Here is a 14,504-nt window from a genome sequence, read left to right on the forward strand (position 1 = left end):
TTGTGCCTCTGCATTACCCGTAGTCAACAAGTCAAATTCTACATGTAGCCTTTGCCTTTCCCTGTACAGTCCCTCCTCCGTTGCCTCCGCATATTGTCTGTCCACCCTCAGAAGTTCTTTCAACAACCGCTCCCTTTCCCTACCCTCCTGCTTTCCTTTATGTGCCCTAATAGATATCAGCTCCCCTCTAACCACTGCCTTCAGCGCCTCCCAGACCACTCCCACCTGTACCTCCCCATTATCATTAAGTTCCAAGTACCTTTCAATACACCCCCTCACCCTTAAACACACCCCCTCATCTGCCAATAATCCCACGTCCATTCTCCAGGGTGGACGCTGTTGTTTTTCTTCCCCTATCTCCAGGTCCACCCAGTGTGGAGCATGACCCGAAATGGCTATAGCCGTGTACTCCGTCCCCGTCACCTTTGGGATCAGTGCCCTTCCCAAAACAAAAAAATCTATTCGTGAAAATACTTTGTGTACACAGGAGAAAAACGAAAACTCCTTACTCCTAGGTCTACTAAATCTCCAGGGATCTACTCCTCCCATCTGCTCCATAAAATCCTTAAGCACCCTAGCTGCAGCCGGCCTCCTTCCGGTCCTGGACCTCGATCTGTCCGGCCCTGGGTCCAGCACCGTATTAAAGTCTCCACCCATTACCAACTTCCCCATTTCTAGGTCCGGGATTCGTCCTAACATACGCCTCATAAAATTGGCATCATCCCAGTTCGGGGCATACACGTTCACTAATACCACCGCCTCCCCTTGCAGTTTGCCACTCACCATCACGTATCTGCCCCCACTATCCGCCACTATAGTCTTTGCCTCAAACATTACCCGCTTCCCCACTAGTATGGCCACCCCCCTGTTTTTAGCGTCTAGCCCCGAATGAAACACCTGCCCCACCCATCCTTTGCGTAGTCTGACCTGGTCTATCAGCTTCAGATGCGTCTCCTGAAGCATAACCACATCTGCCTTAAGTTTCTTTAGGTGTGCGAGTACCCGTGCCCTCTTAATCGGCCCGTTCAGCCCTCTCACATTCCACGTGATCAACCGGGTTGGGGGGCTCTTTACCCCCCCACCCCCCTTGACGACTAGCCATTTCCTTTTTCAATCCAGCTCCTCACCCGGTTCCCACGTAGCTGTATCTCCCCCAGGCGGCACCCCCCCGCCCCGACCCCCCCCCCCCCCCCATACCAGCTCCCCCTTCTCCTCAGCAGCAGCAACCCAGTTAACCCCCCCCCCCCCGCTAGATCCCAAACTAGCGTAATTGCACCCCCCATGTTGCTCCCAGAAGTCAGCAAATTCTGGCCGACCTCGGCTTCCCCCCGTGACCTCGGCTCACACTGTGCGAGGCCCCCTCCTTCCTGCTTCCCTGTTCCCGCCGTGATTACCATAGCGCGGGAACAAAGCCCGGCGCCCTCAGCTCCTCATCCTCCCTCACCCCCACCCCCACGACATGGGGAAGAGAGAAAAGTTACAGGGTCGCAGGTTTAACAACTTGGGAAGTCATCTCTTCCCCCTTTTCCCCCCTTCATCCCACATATTCACCCCCCACTTTGTCCCAAAAGTTCTTTTTCTGGCCCGCTCACTCCAGCTTCTCCTCGACAATAAATGTCCACGCCTCATCTGCCGTTTCGAAGTAGTGGTGTTTCCCTAGATGTGTGACCCATTAACGAATGCAGCATCGTGCTCACATATGCCCCGACGTCCGCCCCTTCTGCACCTTCGGGAAGACCAAGAATCCTTAGGTTCCTCCTCCTCGCATTATTCTCCAGCACCTCCAGCCTTTCCACACATCTTTTGTGTTGTGCCTCGTGGATCTCCGTTTTCACCGTCAGGCCCTGTATGTCGTCCTCATTCTCAGCAGCCTTTGCCTTCACGACCCGAAGCTCCTGTTCCTGGGTCTTTTGCTCCTCCTTTAGCCCCTCAATCGCTTGTAATATCGGGGCCAACAGCTCCTTCTTCATCTCCTTTTTGAGTTCATCTACGCAACGCCGCAGGAACTCTTGTTGGTCAGGGCCCCATATTAAACTGCCTCCTTCCGACGCCATCTTGCTTTGTGCCTGCCTTCCTGGCCGCTGCTCTAGAGGATCCACCGCAATCCGGCTACTTTCCTCTCTTTTTTCCATCCGTATCCAGGGGGGATTCCCTTCTGGTTTACCGCACAGTGTTTTTGCCGTTAAAATTGCCGTTGGGGCTCCTATTAAGGGCACAAAAGTCCGTTCCACCGGGAGCTGCCGAAACGTGCGATTTAGCTGGTCATCGCCGCACCCGGAAGCCTGTATTAACATTTCCTCATGCTAACAGAACATACAAAAAAAAAGGGAGATGTCATGATATGCAAACATGCAGATAATGATATACAGACAGGCAGCTAATGAACACAGAGAACAGGACATGACCAATGAGCAGGCAGGACACTCAGGGGTGGTATCTCGCTATAAAAGGCATGAGGCACTCACACTCCGCCTCGTTCCACTGATGAACATCTACAGAGTGAATCAGGGTGTATGTACAGTATCACACCTCCAGCACGTGGCTAAGAGCCAGTCTGGTTCAGTCAGACAGAGTAGACAGTCAGACAGAGCTCATAGAGAACTGTGCTATCTGTGCTACTGGTTCAATAAATCAGATTGAACTAACTTCAAGTTCCGGAGTATATTTTGGTCAAAGCTGCATCCAGTTACAGCCTGTGTTCTTCCAGAGTACATAACACATCATTTCAGATAATGGTACTTGCCAGTACCCCCAAAGTAAATCAGTTTGCTTCATTTTGCTTATTTCTGATCTGGGACCGACCACCCAACCTTGCCTTCAATTGTTCACCTGAAACGGGCAACAATACCAGCACTTTCCACCACCCCTCAGCCGGCTATAAAGCCTTCACCCTTTTATCTGCATTTGCCTTCATTACTTGCAGAGATACTTTTAAACATTTCCGTTGTTAACTCACATGCCCTACTTAATCTTTGTTTGAATTTTGTTGCAGAACCTAGAAGAATGATTTTAGAACTCATTCACCAATTTCTCCTGAATCAGTTTGAGTGGTCCCCTTACTTTGTGACCATGAAGTAACCCGAAAGGACTGGACCCTGTTGCCGGATTAGGGGCATTCCGAATATCAAACAACAAAAATGGAATTCTCCAATCCCAGTCATGGAGGGTAGTCTCGACTCCAGCCTCCAGTCATAGATACATAGAAGATAGGAGCAGGAGGAGGCCTTTTGGCCCTTTGAGCCTACTCTGCCATTCATCACGATCATGGCTGATCATCCAACTCAATAGCCTAATCCTGCTTTCTCCCCATAGCCTTTGATCCCATTCTCCCCAAGTGCTAGCCTCCTCTTGAATATATTCAATGTTTTAGCATCAACTACTTCCTGTGGTAATGAATTCCACAGGCACATCACTCTTTGGGTGAAGAAATACGGGCTTTTCACAGTAACTTCATCCACAGTGGCAGCGGTGTGTACCATGAACGAGATGCACAATAGGAACTCACCAAGGCTCCTTAGATAGCACCTTCCAAACACATGACCACTACCACCTAGAAGGACAAGGAAGGCAGACACATGGGTCCACCACTGCCTGGTACCCCTCCCAAACTACTCACCCTTCTGACGTAGAAATATATCACAGTTCCTTCACTGTTGCTAGGTCAAAATCCCAGAACTCACTCCCTAACAACACCGTGGTTGTACCTACACCACATGGACCACAGTGGTTCAAGAAGGCTGCTCACCACCACCTTCACAAGGGCAATTAGAGATGGCCAATAAACACTGTTCTACCCAACAACGCCCACATTGCACAGATGAATTTTAAAAATGACCAGTGACTGGAATAAGATAGAATGGTGGACAGTTGCCCAGCTGATCACCATCTCCAGATGCCACGCTTCCAATCCTGTGGCTCTCTGCAACAATTTTACTTATGTGAAGTCATAGTAGATGTTTCCCTCCTGATGTTCCAGTGATTTCAAAATATGACATTTATTTTATTGCAGATTTCCAAAGTAGACGTGGTAAGCTGATTGATTATGCACTGGTGCACAGCGATCTTCCAGTATGGATGAACAAGCCACGAAAGAAACTGTTCTTCCCTTCTACATCCATCGGTTCCTCTTCATGTTGCTGATACTGATGACAGTAATAATGCTGATTCTAAACTTGCGCAACATGAAGGTAAGGAGAGTGGTATATCCAACATGTTAAGAGGAAAATAATCATGTTCACCAAGGTTCAAAGTGGTATTGTTTAAAAAGATGCTGATTTTTTTTTCCTACATCATTAGGTCCAAATGGAAAAGATCAGAATGATTATATTACTGTTGTTGTCTCTTTAAAAAAGGTCTGAGTTTTCTTCCAGTTTGGGTCCTGCTGCATTACACATTCTCACTGTATTGTGAACATTGTGTTCCAGGCATTTACCTGTGCTCTCTTCCGGTACTTAGGCCAAGTGTGCTGCAGCAAAGACTATTGCTCTTGTTGGCATGGCTGAGAACTACCAGCCAATCACCATGGCTGCAGAGCTGTTTTGAGCAACAGGGAAGCAATCCCACTTTTTTGGTGTTAGGGGAATGAGCTATTTTCTGAAAGATTTTGCTCATGTAAACTGCAATGCAGATGTGTACTGTATTAAAGAATTCAGTCTGCCTATATATTTTCAATTTTGGACATAATTAATTTGTTGGTTTTCAGTGATGGCAAAGATCTTGGTGCTGATTGAAAATGTCCTGAGAATGCTTTACAGTGTCAAGAATGATCATCTGGCAAGAACCGAATTAATTAAAACTCACAAGATTATGAATAGAGTTATGAGAACTAATCCTGCTGCGATAACGTTCCACGGGCAGCTGGCACTTTCTTGTACTTAGACCAAGTATTTTTACTTAGTCAGCCTTGACAGTGATTGTTGGTATGTTTACTGGCCTTCAAAAAGGTATCATGGTGAAGCTCAGCTTTGCTCTTCCCGTATGTTGCACATTCTGTTCCAAGAGGAGTCATTGGTTAGTGATCAGAAGTAGGGGGCACGGGGCGGCATGTGGCGCAGTGGTTAGCCCTGGGACTGCGGCGCTGAGGACCTGGGTTCGAATCCTGGTCCTGGGTCACTGTCCGTGTGGAGCTTGTACATTCTCCCCGTGTCTGCATGGGTTTCACCCCCACAACCCAAAGATGTGCAGGTTAGGTGGATTGGCCACACTAAATTGCCCCTTAATTGGGAGAAAATAATAATTGGGTACTCTAAATTTTAAAAAAAGAAGTAGGGGCAGAGACATTGTGTCCCTCACTAACTCAGCAGCACAGAGACTAACTCTGCAAACACTGACGATCAAACCTAGAACTTGCCTGTTCTGGTCAGCTCCAGTCACTGACCGGATGAGTTCACTAAGCTGTTTGAGAGTCCATGTCCAGACTTGCTACAGATCATAATCACGGTGCAGCAATTCTTAAGAAGTTAGTTTTCTTAACCATCCTCTGCTTCTTTTTGTTTAGAGGATGTATATTGGCAAATAACAACGGCATTGGAAAAGATACTCATTAAAAATGTTCTTTTTCATAGTACGAGAAATATTCAATTTCTGGCTCAGAGTCCAAATGGAGGAGTTATCCAACTCCAAAGTTGTATTCTGCAATGATGCAGGGAGTTGAAACAAAGAAGCTCCCTTGGACACACAGACTGTTGCAATGTGGCTACCAGAATCACAGCTTCACCCCTGAAGAAAGGTCAGAGGGGGAACTCCTTATGAAAATGATCGAATGGCCAAAACCACCCAACGTTTCTGTGCCCTTTGTGAAAAGCAGCGACCCAGCACATGTTCGCTTTGTAATTTTAAATTCTACAAAGACTTTCTATGTTGGGGATCAGTTACAAGTGATGCTGCAAATGAAAGATTTTGAAGGACACCCAAAGCAATATGGGGGTGACTATCTCCAAGGCCGGATCCACACTCCAGCTTTAAAAGCTGGTTCAGCCGGAACAGTTATAGATAACCAAAATGGATTTTACTATCTAAATTTTAATTTATCTTGGCCGGGGAAAGTTGAAGTGTCTGTTTCCCTGGTTCATCCCAGTGAAGGAATCCAAGCACTTGAAAGACTTCGCAAGGATCGGCCAGAAAGGGTGTATTTTAAAAGTACCTTCAAATATCGGGGTACTTCAGAGACTACTGTGTGTAATCTTTTCTTGCCACAAACTAAACCGCTCTGTAACTTTACTGATCCCAGGACCGGGGAGCCCTGGTTCTGTTACAAACCAAAGAAGCTTCCGTGCTCTGCCCGTATCAACCATGCGAAAGGAGGATATCAGAAAGGTCTCTTAATTGGGGAAGAGAAGCGTTATTTCCAAAGGTATGTCACTTAATGTTGCTTTATTTATATTTTGACTTTTCACTTTGAATGGTGGACGAGATTGTAATATAAACATGAGATAGAACCAGATTTCACAACACTAGAATGTCAATGAAATATTTGAACTTTCAATATCTCCGAGTGCGTAACAGTATTGAACAATAGCAACAACTTGAATTTGGGTTTATAGTGGATAATGTTCAATCGCCTATCCAATTCAATGGTGACATTGAGGAAGGGAAGAGTTGGAGATGGACGATGTGAAGGTGAAAGGGCCAAAATCAGAAGCAGAATTGTTTTTTTAAGGACTTTCAAGCGAGTACTGGTAATGGCATTGATACAGAATTTATATAGTGACTAACGTAGAAAAGCAATTCAAGGTGCTTCACGGGGCATTATCAATCGCAATTTGTCACTGAGCTATGTTAGGGGTGAAAATATTCACACGAAGGCCTGAGTATAAGTAAAAAAGGCAGTTTATTATGTCAGAATTCTGGGAGGGAAGGTCTCAGACTCCGCAGCCTGTGACAGCACCTTATCTCACTTGAGCTAAAGCTCACACTAATATACAGATTCAAGGGGTGGATTCTCATTTACATACAATCAATCAACTATATTCGTGTTACACTTCTTTACACGCAGTCAATCAATTTTCTTAGCATCCCAGTTCTCACATATATGGTTAAAGAGGGTGTTGTTTTACCCGCCCCTAACTTCATACAGAAGTCATTCAAAACTAACAGAAGATATCTCCTGTCTACAGCTGTGGACCTTGAGCTTTATGAAGGATACATTGCATGTCTTGTTCTGAGAAGCTGTTATCACGGCTGTTGGGATACTCCCTATACATACCCACGGTTGGTTCTCATGAGATAGCTTAAGTTCAGCCATTTTGTGTCCTTCGTATTGCAAGAATAGCTAACAGACTTTTTTTACTGTCTATTTCTGCAAATTGCCTCTTCTAAGCAGGCATCTAAGCCAATGAGTACCTTTTCTCTATTCAGAACTATTCAAAAGTAATATAGGAGCACAAATGTAGTTACAGGGCCACCGATAATTTATATCATAGTCCAGTATCACAAAATGCCCTCCAACAAGCTACATTCAGGCAGATGAAGGAAAGCTTAGAAAAGGGGGCAGGTTTTAAAGCAGGTGGTGAGACACGGGTGTAGGAAGGGAATTCCAGAGCTCAAGCCCTAGGCAGCTGAAGCCACGGTTGCCGGTGGTGGAGCAATTAAAACTGAATGTGCCAAGCAACTAGAATTGGAGGTGTGTAGATATCTCCAGAGGGTTGTTCGGCTGGAGGAGGTTACAGAGATGGGGAGGGAAGAGAGGCCATGGAAATTGGGGTAATAATTTTAACGTTTTTTTGGTGCATCGGTTTGGTGTCATTTATTTAAGCCATTTCAGGTACTTCTTCAGAGTGAGGGCTGGAACTTTTTGTTTTAAATTTAAAGTACACAATTCATTTTCTTTCCAATTAAGGGGCAATTTAGCTTGGCCAATCCACCTGTCCTGCACATCTTTGGGTTGTGGGGGTGAGACCCAAACAGACACGGGGAGAATGTGCAAACTCCACACGAACAGTGACCCGGGGCCGGGATCGAACCCGGGATCTCGGTGCCGTGAGGCAGCAGGGCTAACCACTGCATCACTGTGCCGGCCTGAAGGCTGGAAAATTGAGTGGCAAACTTTTGTAGACCACTCTCATACGCCACTCTCATACGCCACTCTCATACGCCACTCTCATACGCCACTCTCATACGCCACTCTCATACGCCACTCTCATACGCCGCTCTCATACGCCGCTCTCATACGCCACTCTCATACGCCGCTCTCATATGCCGCTCTCATACGCCACTCTCTTACGCCACTCTCATACGCCACTCTCATACGCCGCTCTCATACGCCGCTCTCATACGCCGCTCTCATACGCCACTCTCATACGCCACTCTCATACGCCACTCTCATACGCCACTAAGGATTTCCCCAGATTCAGTAATGGAATAGCCACAAAACTGAAAAACATCACAGATGGGGAATGGTAGCTGGGAAAGAAGGAAATGTTCAAAGTCAAGAAAATAATACATTGAATATTTTAAATATTCCATATCACAGATATTATTCTCAGCCAAAATGGCAAAAAAAACCCTCTTTAGTAATAAAAGATAAATGATAGATAATAGAACATAGAACAGAGAAAATACAGCACAGAACAGGCCCTTCGGCCCACGATGTTGTGCCGAACCTTTGTCCTAGATTAATCATAGATTATCATTGAATTTACAGTGCATTATACAATGATATAATATTTTTTGTCTTTTGGTGAAGCTAACTTTAAAACTAACTTTAGGGGCTGTTTAGCACAGGGCTAAATCGCTGGCTTTGAAAGCAGACCAAGGCAGGCTAGCAGCACGGTTCAATTCCCGTACCAGCCTCCCCGAACAGGCGCCGGAATGTGGCGACTAGGGGTTTTTCACAGTAACTTCATTTGAAGCCTACTTGTGACAATAAGCGATTTTCAAATGCATGAATTGTAAAGTTTCAGTCATCTTCAATTGAGCAAATTTTCTGTGTTAAACAGTGAAGACAATTAGTCGACTATGATAGGAAAATAGAATATTCTAGGATCTTAAGTGCCTCACTCCTTCCCTTAGAGTATCTATATGATTCCGCTTTTACCTCTGTATTTATATTTCTTACCTCTTTTTAAGTTGGCAACTCATTTGGGGAATGTTTTCAAAAGGTACCATAGCCTTCCCCAATTGCTTGGCCAGGTTCCAAGTCTTAGCGTCTCAGCTTTGAGGGACATTGACCGTACATCATTTCTAATTTGGTCTTTTTCTGATTCACCTGCACCGTTGAACTGGGCGGCACGGTAGCACAGTGGTTAGCACTTTGCTTCATAGCGCCAAGGTCCAGGTTCAATTCCGGGCTTGGGTAACTATCTATGCAGAGTCTGCCCGTTCTCCCTGTGTCTGCGTGGGATTCCTCCGCGTGCTCAAGTTTCCTCCCACGGGCGGGATTCTCCGATCCCCCGCCGGGTCGGAGAATCACCAGGGCGGGGGGGGGGGGGGGCGCGACATGAATACTGCCCCGCCGCTCCGACGCTGGCTGCCGAATTCTCCAGCGCCGGTTTTCGGGCGGGGGCAGGGATCACGCAGCGCTGGTCGGGGGCCGTTGGCAGCGGCCCCCCCCCCGGCAATTCTCCGGGCCCCGATGGGCCGAGCGGCCACCCGTTTTCGGCCAGTCCCGCCGGCGTGAAATAGACATGGTTCATCCCGGCGGGACCTGACTTGGAGGGCGGCTTGCGGAGTCCTTGGGGGAGCGTGGGGGGATCCAGCCCCGGGGGGCCCCCACGGTGGCCTGGCCCGCGATCGGAGCCCACCGATCTGTGGGCAGGCCTGTGCCATGGGGGCACTCTTTCCCTCCGCACCGGCCTCTAAGGCTCCGCCATGGCTGGCGCGGAGAAGAAACCCCCTGCGCATGTGCAGGAAACACGCCGGCGGTTCTGCGCATGCGCCAACTTGTACCGGCCCGCGGCGTCCCTTCGGCGCCGGTTGGCGCAGCGCCAACCCTTCCAGCGCCGACCTAGCCCCGGAAGTGCGGAGGATTCTGCAACTTCCGGGCGGTCCGATGCCGGAGTGGTTTATGCCTCTCTTGGCGCCGGTAAGGGCCGCCCGCCAATTGCGGGAGAATCCCGCCCCACAAGTCCCGAAAGACGTGCTTGTTAGGTGAATTGGACATTCTGAATTCTCCCTCAGTGTACCCAAACAGGTGCCGCCGGCGACTAGGGGATTTTCACAGTAACTTCATTGCAGTGTTAAAGTAAACTTACTTGTGACAATAAAGATTATTAATAGATAACGAACAAATTAAAGGCTTCATGCAATTGCGAGAGTTTGTTGAATAAGGACACCTGGGAGATGCTGTATTATACTTCAGATTAATTTCAATGATATCATGGACTTTGAATGGACTTTGCGATGTTAATAGCTGTTATCTAGCATAGGTACAGTGCGATGAAGCACCTTGGCCTTGCTGATTTGCCCTGGTTTCTATTGTGAAATGAATTTCAGAACAGCAATCATAAAACAAAAATAATTTACCATGCATAAACATGCACAGAATCAGTGAATTAACAGTAATAGCCTTACAAACCTGTAATGCAAAAACAATGGGGCGCGATCTACCGGCCGCGTTGCGCTCTTGCTCAGACATTGTGCAGGCATTAGATCCTGGGAGAGGCCTCCCGTGGGCTTCCCGGCAGCCTTTACACGTGAGGCATTGGAATCCCACCCAAAAGGGGCGTGACCAGTCAACGCAGGCAAGTTTTCCCGGAATCCACCGGCCTCCCCAGCAAGGCTGCAACCGGGCGGCGTTCAGTACTGGTCCACACAAATGTGGACCAGGCAGAACAGCACTCATGGGGTCTCCCAGGCCATCGGTCGACACTGGGTGGTCACGGATTGTGCAGGGTGGCCCTTTGGTTCTCCTCCTGGAACGTAGGCCCCTTGGCACTGCCCAGCTGGCACCTTGGATCTGCCACCCCGATACTGCCAAGGGGCATAGGTGGCACTGACAAACCAGCAGGAGCACTTCCAGGGTGGCAGTGCAAGGGTGCTCGGGTGCCAGATTGGCACCGCCAAGGGTCACAGCCCATTGGGGGGGGGGGGGGCATGCCATTAATGTAGAGTGGAGGGGGCGGGTTGCAGGGCAGGTAAGCAGGGGCCTCTGGGATGTTGGGGGGTGACAGGTGGGGGTCCTGGGAGGGTAGGCCTGAAAGGGGGAGTGGGGACCCCACAAGGGATGACAGCTCGTAGGGGGGAGGTGTGTGGGCTAGTGCCGATGTGTGTGGGGGGTGACATTGCCCATGGATGGGAGGTGTGGGGACCCACAAGCTCAGTTAGAGATCAGGGCACCCTTTCAAAATGGCGGCCCGATCTCGGAGTTCAGCTCCACTGTAATAAAAAAAATTCAAAGTGGGGGCTGAACCAGTGAGAAACTCCTCAGGGGCCCAAAATGTGTCCAAGTGCCGTTTGATAGCAGTGGGCAACTTGGCAGCAGAGCCGGCGGGAATCTCCCCGAAAAACACGCTGCAAATGAGCTTATTTGCCATTAAATTCCACCCGCATTGGCCTACATTACCTGAGACACTAGCCTCGGTGTCGAACCCACGCAACCACCCCCATGATTTTCTCCTGAAGAGTTTCCAACTCGCCTAATCACCATGCTCTCTTCCTCTACTCCAGTCACAGGCAACCCCACACCCTGTGATCCTTCCATTGCAACCCGCCTACCCCAGCAGCCCTCTAATTCTTGGTTGCGGTCTTGCGCCACAGGCATTTCCACCCGACAGGGAGACTACTTGTCAGACTGACTGGCTGTCATACAAGAAATCTGTTTCAAACATTTTGAAGATATTCCTGCTGTGAAGTCTGCAGAAACCCACGCTTCCTCATCCTGAACTCCTCTTTACCCGTAGCCTGTGATCTATAAGGATGGCTAGCTGTTAAATTTTACATCAAAATAAGTTTAAGTTAAAGGCGAAATATTAATATATCTTAAGGAATAGATTTAGTTTTAAAATTTGAATTAGGCGATCTCCTGTGTTCAGTTTTTATATTGATTCAGTGGTTTGATGTGCAATATCTTTACATTTTCAGTGAAGTCAACATCAAGAGACCCATATTACCCAGTTCTTCAAGTTATATAACTGTGGAGCCTTCACCTCGGGCAGGTGAGATAAATGTAAACCCACGACTAATAAATTGAAGATTTGCTATATTAGCAGCTGTGAAAATGTATCGTGTATTACAATTCCTGTATCCTGTTTCTCTTTATTTTCAGCCACACCTCTCGGTGAGTGTGTCCGGGGAACGCCCTTGGTGTCACCATCTGGTTTTTATTCTCAGGACCAGTGGATGTCAATGACCTGCAATATTCGCCGCTTTGAGAGTCCTGCAAGAATTACAAACTGTCTCCGGCGAAAAAATGTTTATCTGTTTGGAGATTCCACTGTGCGCCAGTGGTTTGAATATTTGACTGAATTCATTCCAGGTTGGGTTGCTTCATCTATCTTTCCATCTTTCTGCCTGCCTTCTGTCTGTCTCTCTATTTAATCCTGTTTAACTACCTGTATCTATGTATCTTGCATGTAGCACAGGTTAAACGCACGTGCGAGACTTGACATTTGTAAGTTATTCCTTGATAATTGGCTCAAGAACATATCAGAACAGAGGAAAGCTGTTAGACGTTGGCTGATGAGAAACATCTCAGGGTTTATGAAAATAACCAGAAATGACTGAAAATAAGAGCAAGGTGAACCAATCAAAATGCTCTTAGAAAATAATTTTGCTCTGCCATTTACCTTCTTGATCCACTATTTGCTTTAAAATAAAGTATGAAATATTCCAAAAATTCACAAAATAACTTGATTTCATCTTAACGGTAACATTGGGAGCTATTCAGTCACGTTGCGCACATCCCGCTATGTTAGGGAAACTGCGGGGGATCCCCGAAATGGGATATGCGCCGGGCGGCAAACAGCTTCCCATTCTCCCGGCCCGCTCCAACTGGCGTGATCAGGATCTCACCTGGAAAGTGCGAGAACCTGATCACAACCTATTTGCCCTAATTTAATCTCGCTCATGAGATTAAAGTTGAAGGTAGCGGCCTCCCAGGATTCTCCTGCCCTCCAGCAGGAAGTCACGCAGGTGCAGTTCACTACTGGTCCCTAAAAGCACGGATCGGGGTCATGGACTCCGAGAGGGAGCAAGAAGGTGAGTACCCGGACTTCCGGGTGCGGCGATGACCAGCTAAGTCGCACGTTTCGGCAGCCCCCGGTGGAACGGACTTTTGGGCTCTTAATAAGAGCCCCAACGGCAATTTTAACGGCTAAAAGCACTGTGCGGTAAACCAGAAGGGAATCCCCCCTGGATACGGATGGAAAAAGGAGAGGAAAGTGGCCGGATTGCGGTGGATCCTTTAGAGCAGCGGCAAGGAAGGCAAGCAAAAACCAAGATGGCGTCGGAAGGTGGCAGTTTAATATGGGGCCCTGAACAACACGAGTTTTTGAAACGCTGCGTGGAAGAGCTTAAAAAGGAGATGAAGAAGGAGCTGTTGGCCCCGATATTACAGGCGATTGAAGGGCTAAAAGATGAGCAAAAGACCCAGGAGCGGGAGCTTCGGGTCGTGAAGGCAAAGGCTGCCGAGAACGAGGACGATATACAGGGCCTGGTGGTGAAGACGGAGATGCACGAGGCACACCATAAACGATGTGTGGAAAGGCTGGAGGTGCTGGAGAATAATGCGAGGAGGAAGAATTTAAGGATTCTCGGTCTTCCTGAAGGTGCAGAAGGGGCGGATGTCAGGGCATATGTGAGCACGATGCTGCACTCGTTAATGGGAGCGGAGGCCCTGACGGGTCCGTTGGAGGTGGAGGGAGCATACCGAGTGATGGCGCGAAGACCGAGAGCAGGAGATATTCCCAGAGCCATAGTGGTGAGATTCCTCCGTTTTAAGGACAGAGAGATGGTCCTCAGATGGGCAAAGAAAACTCGGAGCAGTAGGTGGGAGAACGCGGTGATCCGCGTATATCAAGACTGGAGTGCGGAGGTGGCGAGAAGGAGGGCGAGCTTTAATCGGGCCAAGGCGGTGCTTCATAAAAAGATTACATTCGGAATGCTGCAGCCGGCAAGACTGTGGGTCACATATCAAGGGAAGCACCACTACTTTGAAACGGCGGATGAGGTGTGGACATTTATTGTTGAAGAGAAATTGGAATAAGCGGGTTATTAAAAAAGAACGTTTGAGACAAAGTGGTGGGGCGAATATGGGGGGCGAAGAGGGGGGAAAAAGGGGGGAGAGATGATTTTTATGTTGTTAATCCTGCGACCCGGTAACTTTTCTCTCTTCCACAGGTTGTGGGGGAGGGAGGAAGGGAGGTGGAGGAGCTGGGGGCGTTGGCCATTGGGGGCGGGGCCAAAAGGGAAGCGCGGGCTTTGTTCCCGCGCTATGATAATTATGGCGGGAATAGGGAAGCAGGAAGGAGGGGGCGTCGCACGGTGCGAGCTGAGGTCACGGGGGGAAGCCGAGGTCGGCCAGAGGTTGCTGACTTCTGGGAGCAACATGGGGGGTGTAACTACGCTAG

The 14,504-nt window shown here is 48.3% G+C and overlaps 1 protein-coding gene across 8 annotated transcripts in view; it reads left to right on the forward strand.

Annotated features, from left to right (window-relative positions):
- The window catches only part of LOC140427838 (NXPE family member 3-like), a 49,451-nt gene that overhangs the window by 22,706 nt on the left and 12,241 nt on the right, over window positions 1–14,504 (forward strand). For all 8 annotated transcript variants that reach the window (XM_072513600.1, XM_072513601.1, XM_072513599.1 and 5 more), the window contains 4 exons: window positions 4,010–4,187; window positions 5,565–6,352; window positions 12,019–12,092; window positions 12,203–12,412. In XM_072513600.1, coding sequence (XP_072369701.1) covers window positions 4,071–4,187; window positions 5,565–6,352; window positions 12,019–12,092; window positions 12,203–12,412 — 1,189 coding nt within the window. In that variant the 5' untranslated portion in view covers window positions 4,010–4,070. The remainder of the gene's footprint in view (window positions 1–4,009; window positions 4,188–5,564; window positions 6,353–12,018; window positions 12,093–12,202; window positions 12,413–14,504) is intronic.

Source organism: Scyliorhinus torazame, chromosome 8, assembly GCF_047496885.1.
Source record: "Scyliorhinus torazame isolate Kashiwa2021f chromosome 8, sScyTor2.1, whole genome shotgun sequence".
Lineage (NCBI taxonomy): Eukaryota > Metazoa > Chordata > Chondrichthyes > Carcharhiniformes > Scyliorhinidae > Scyliorhinus > Scyliorhinus torazame.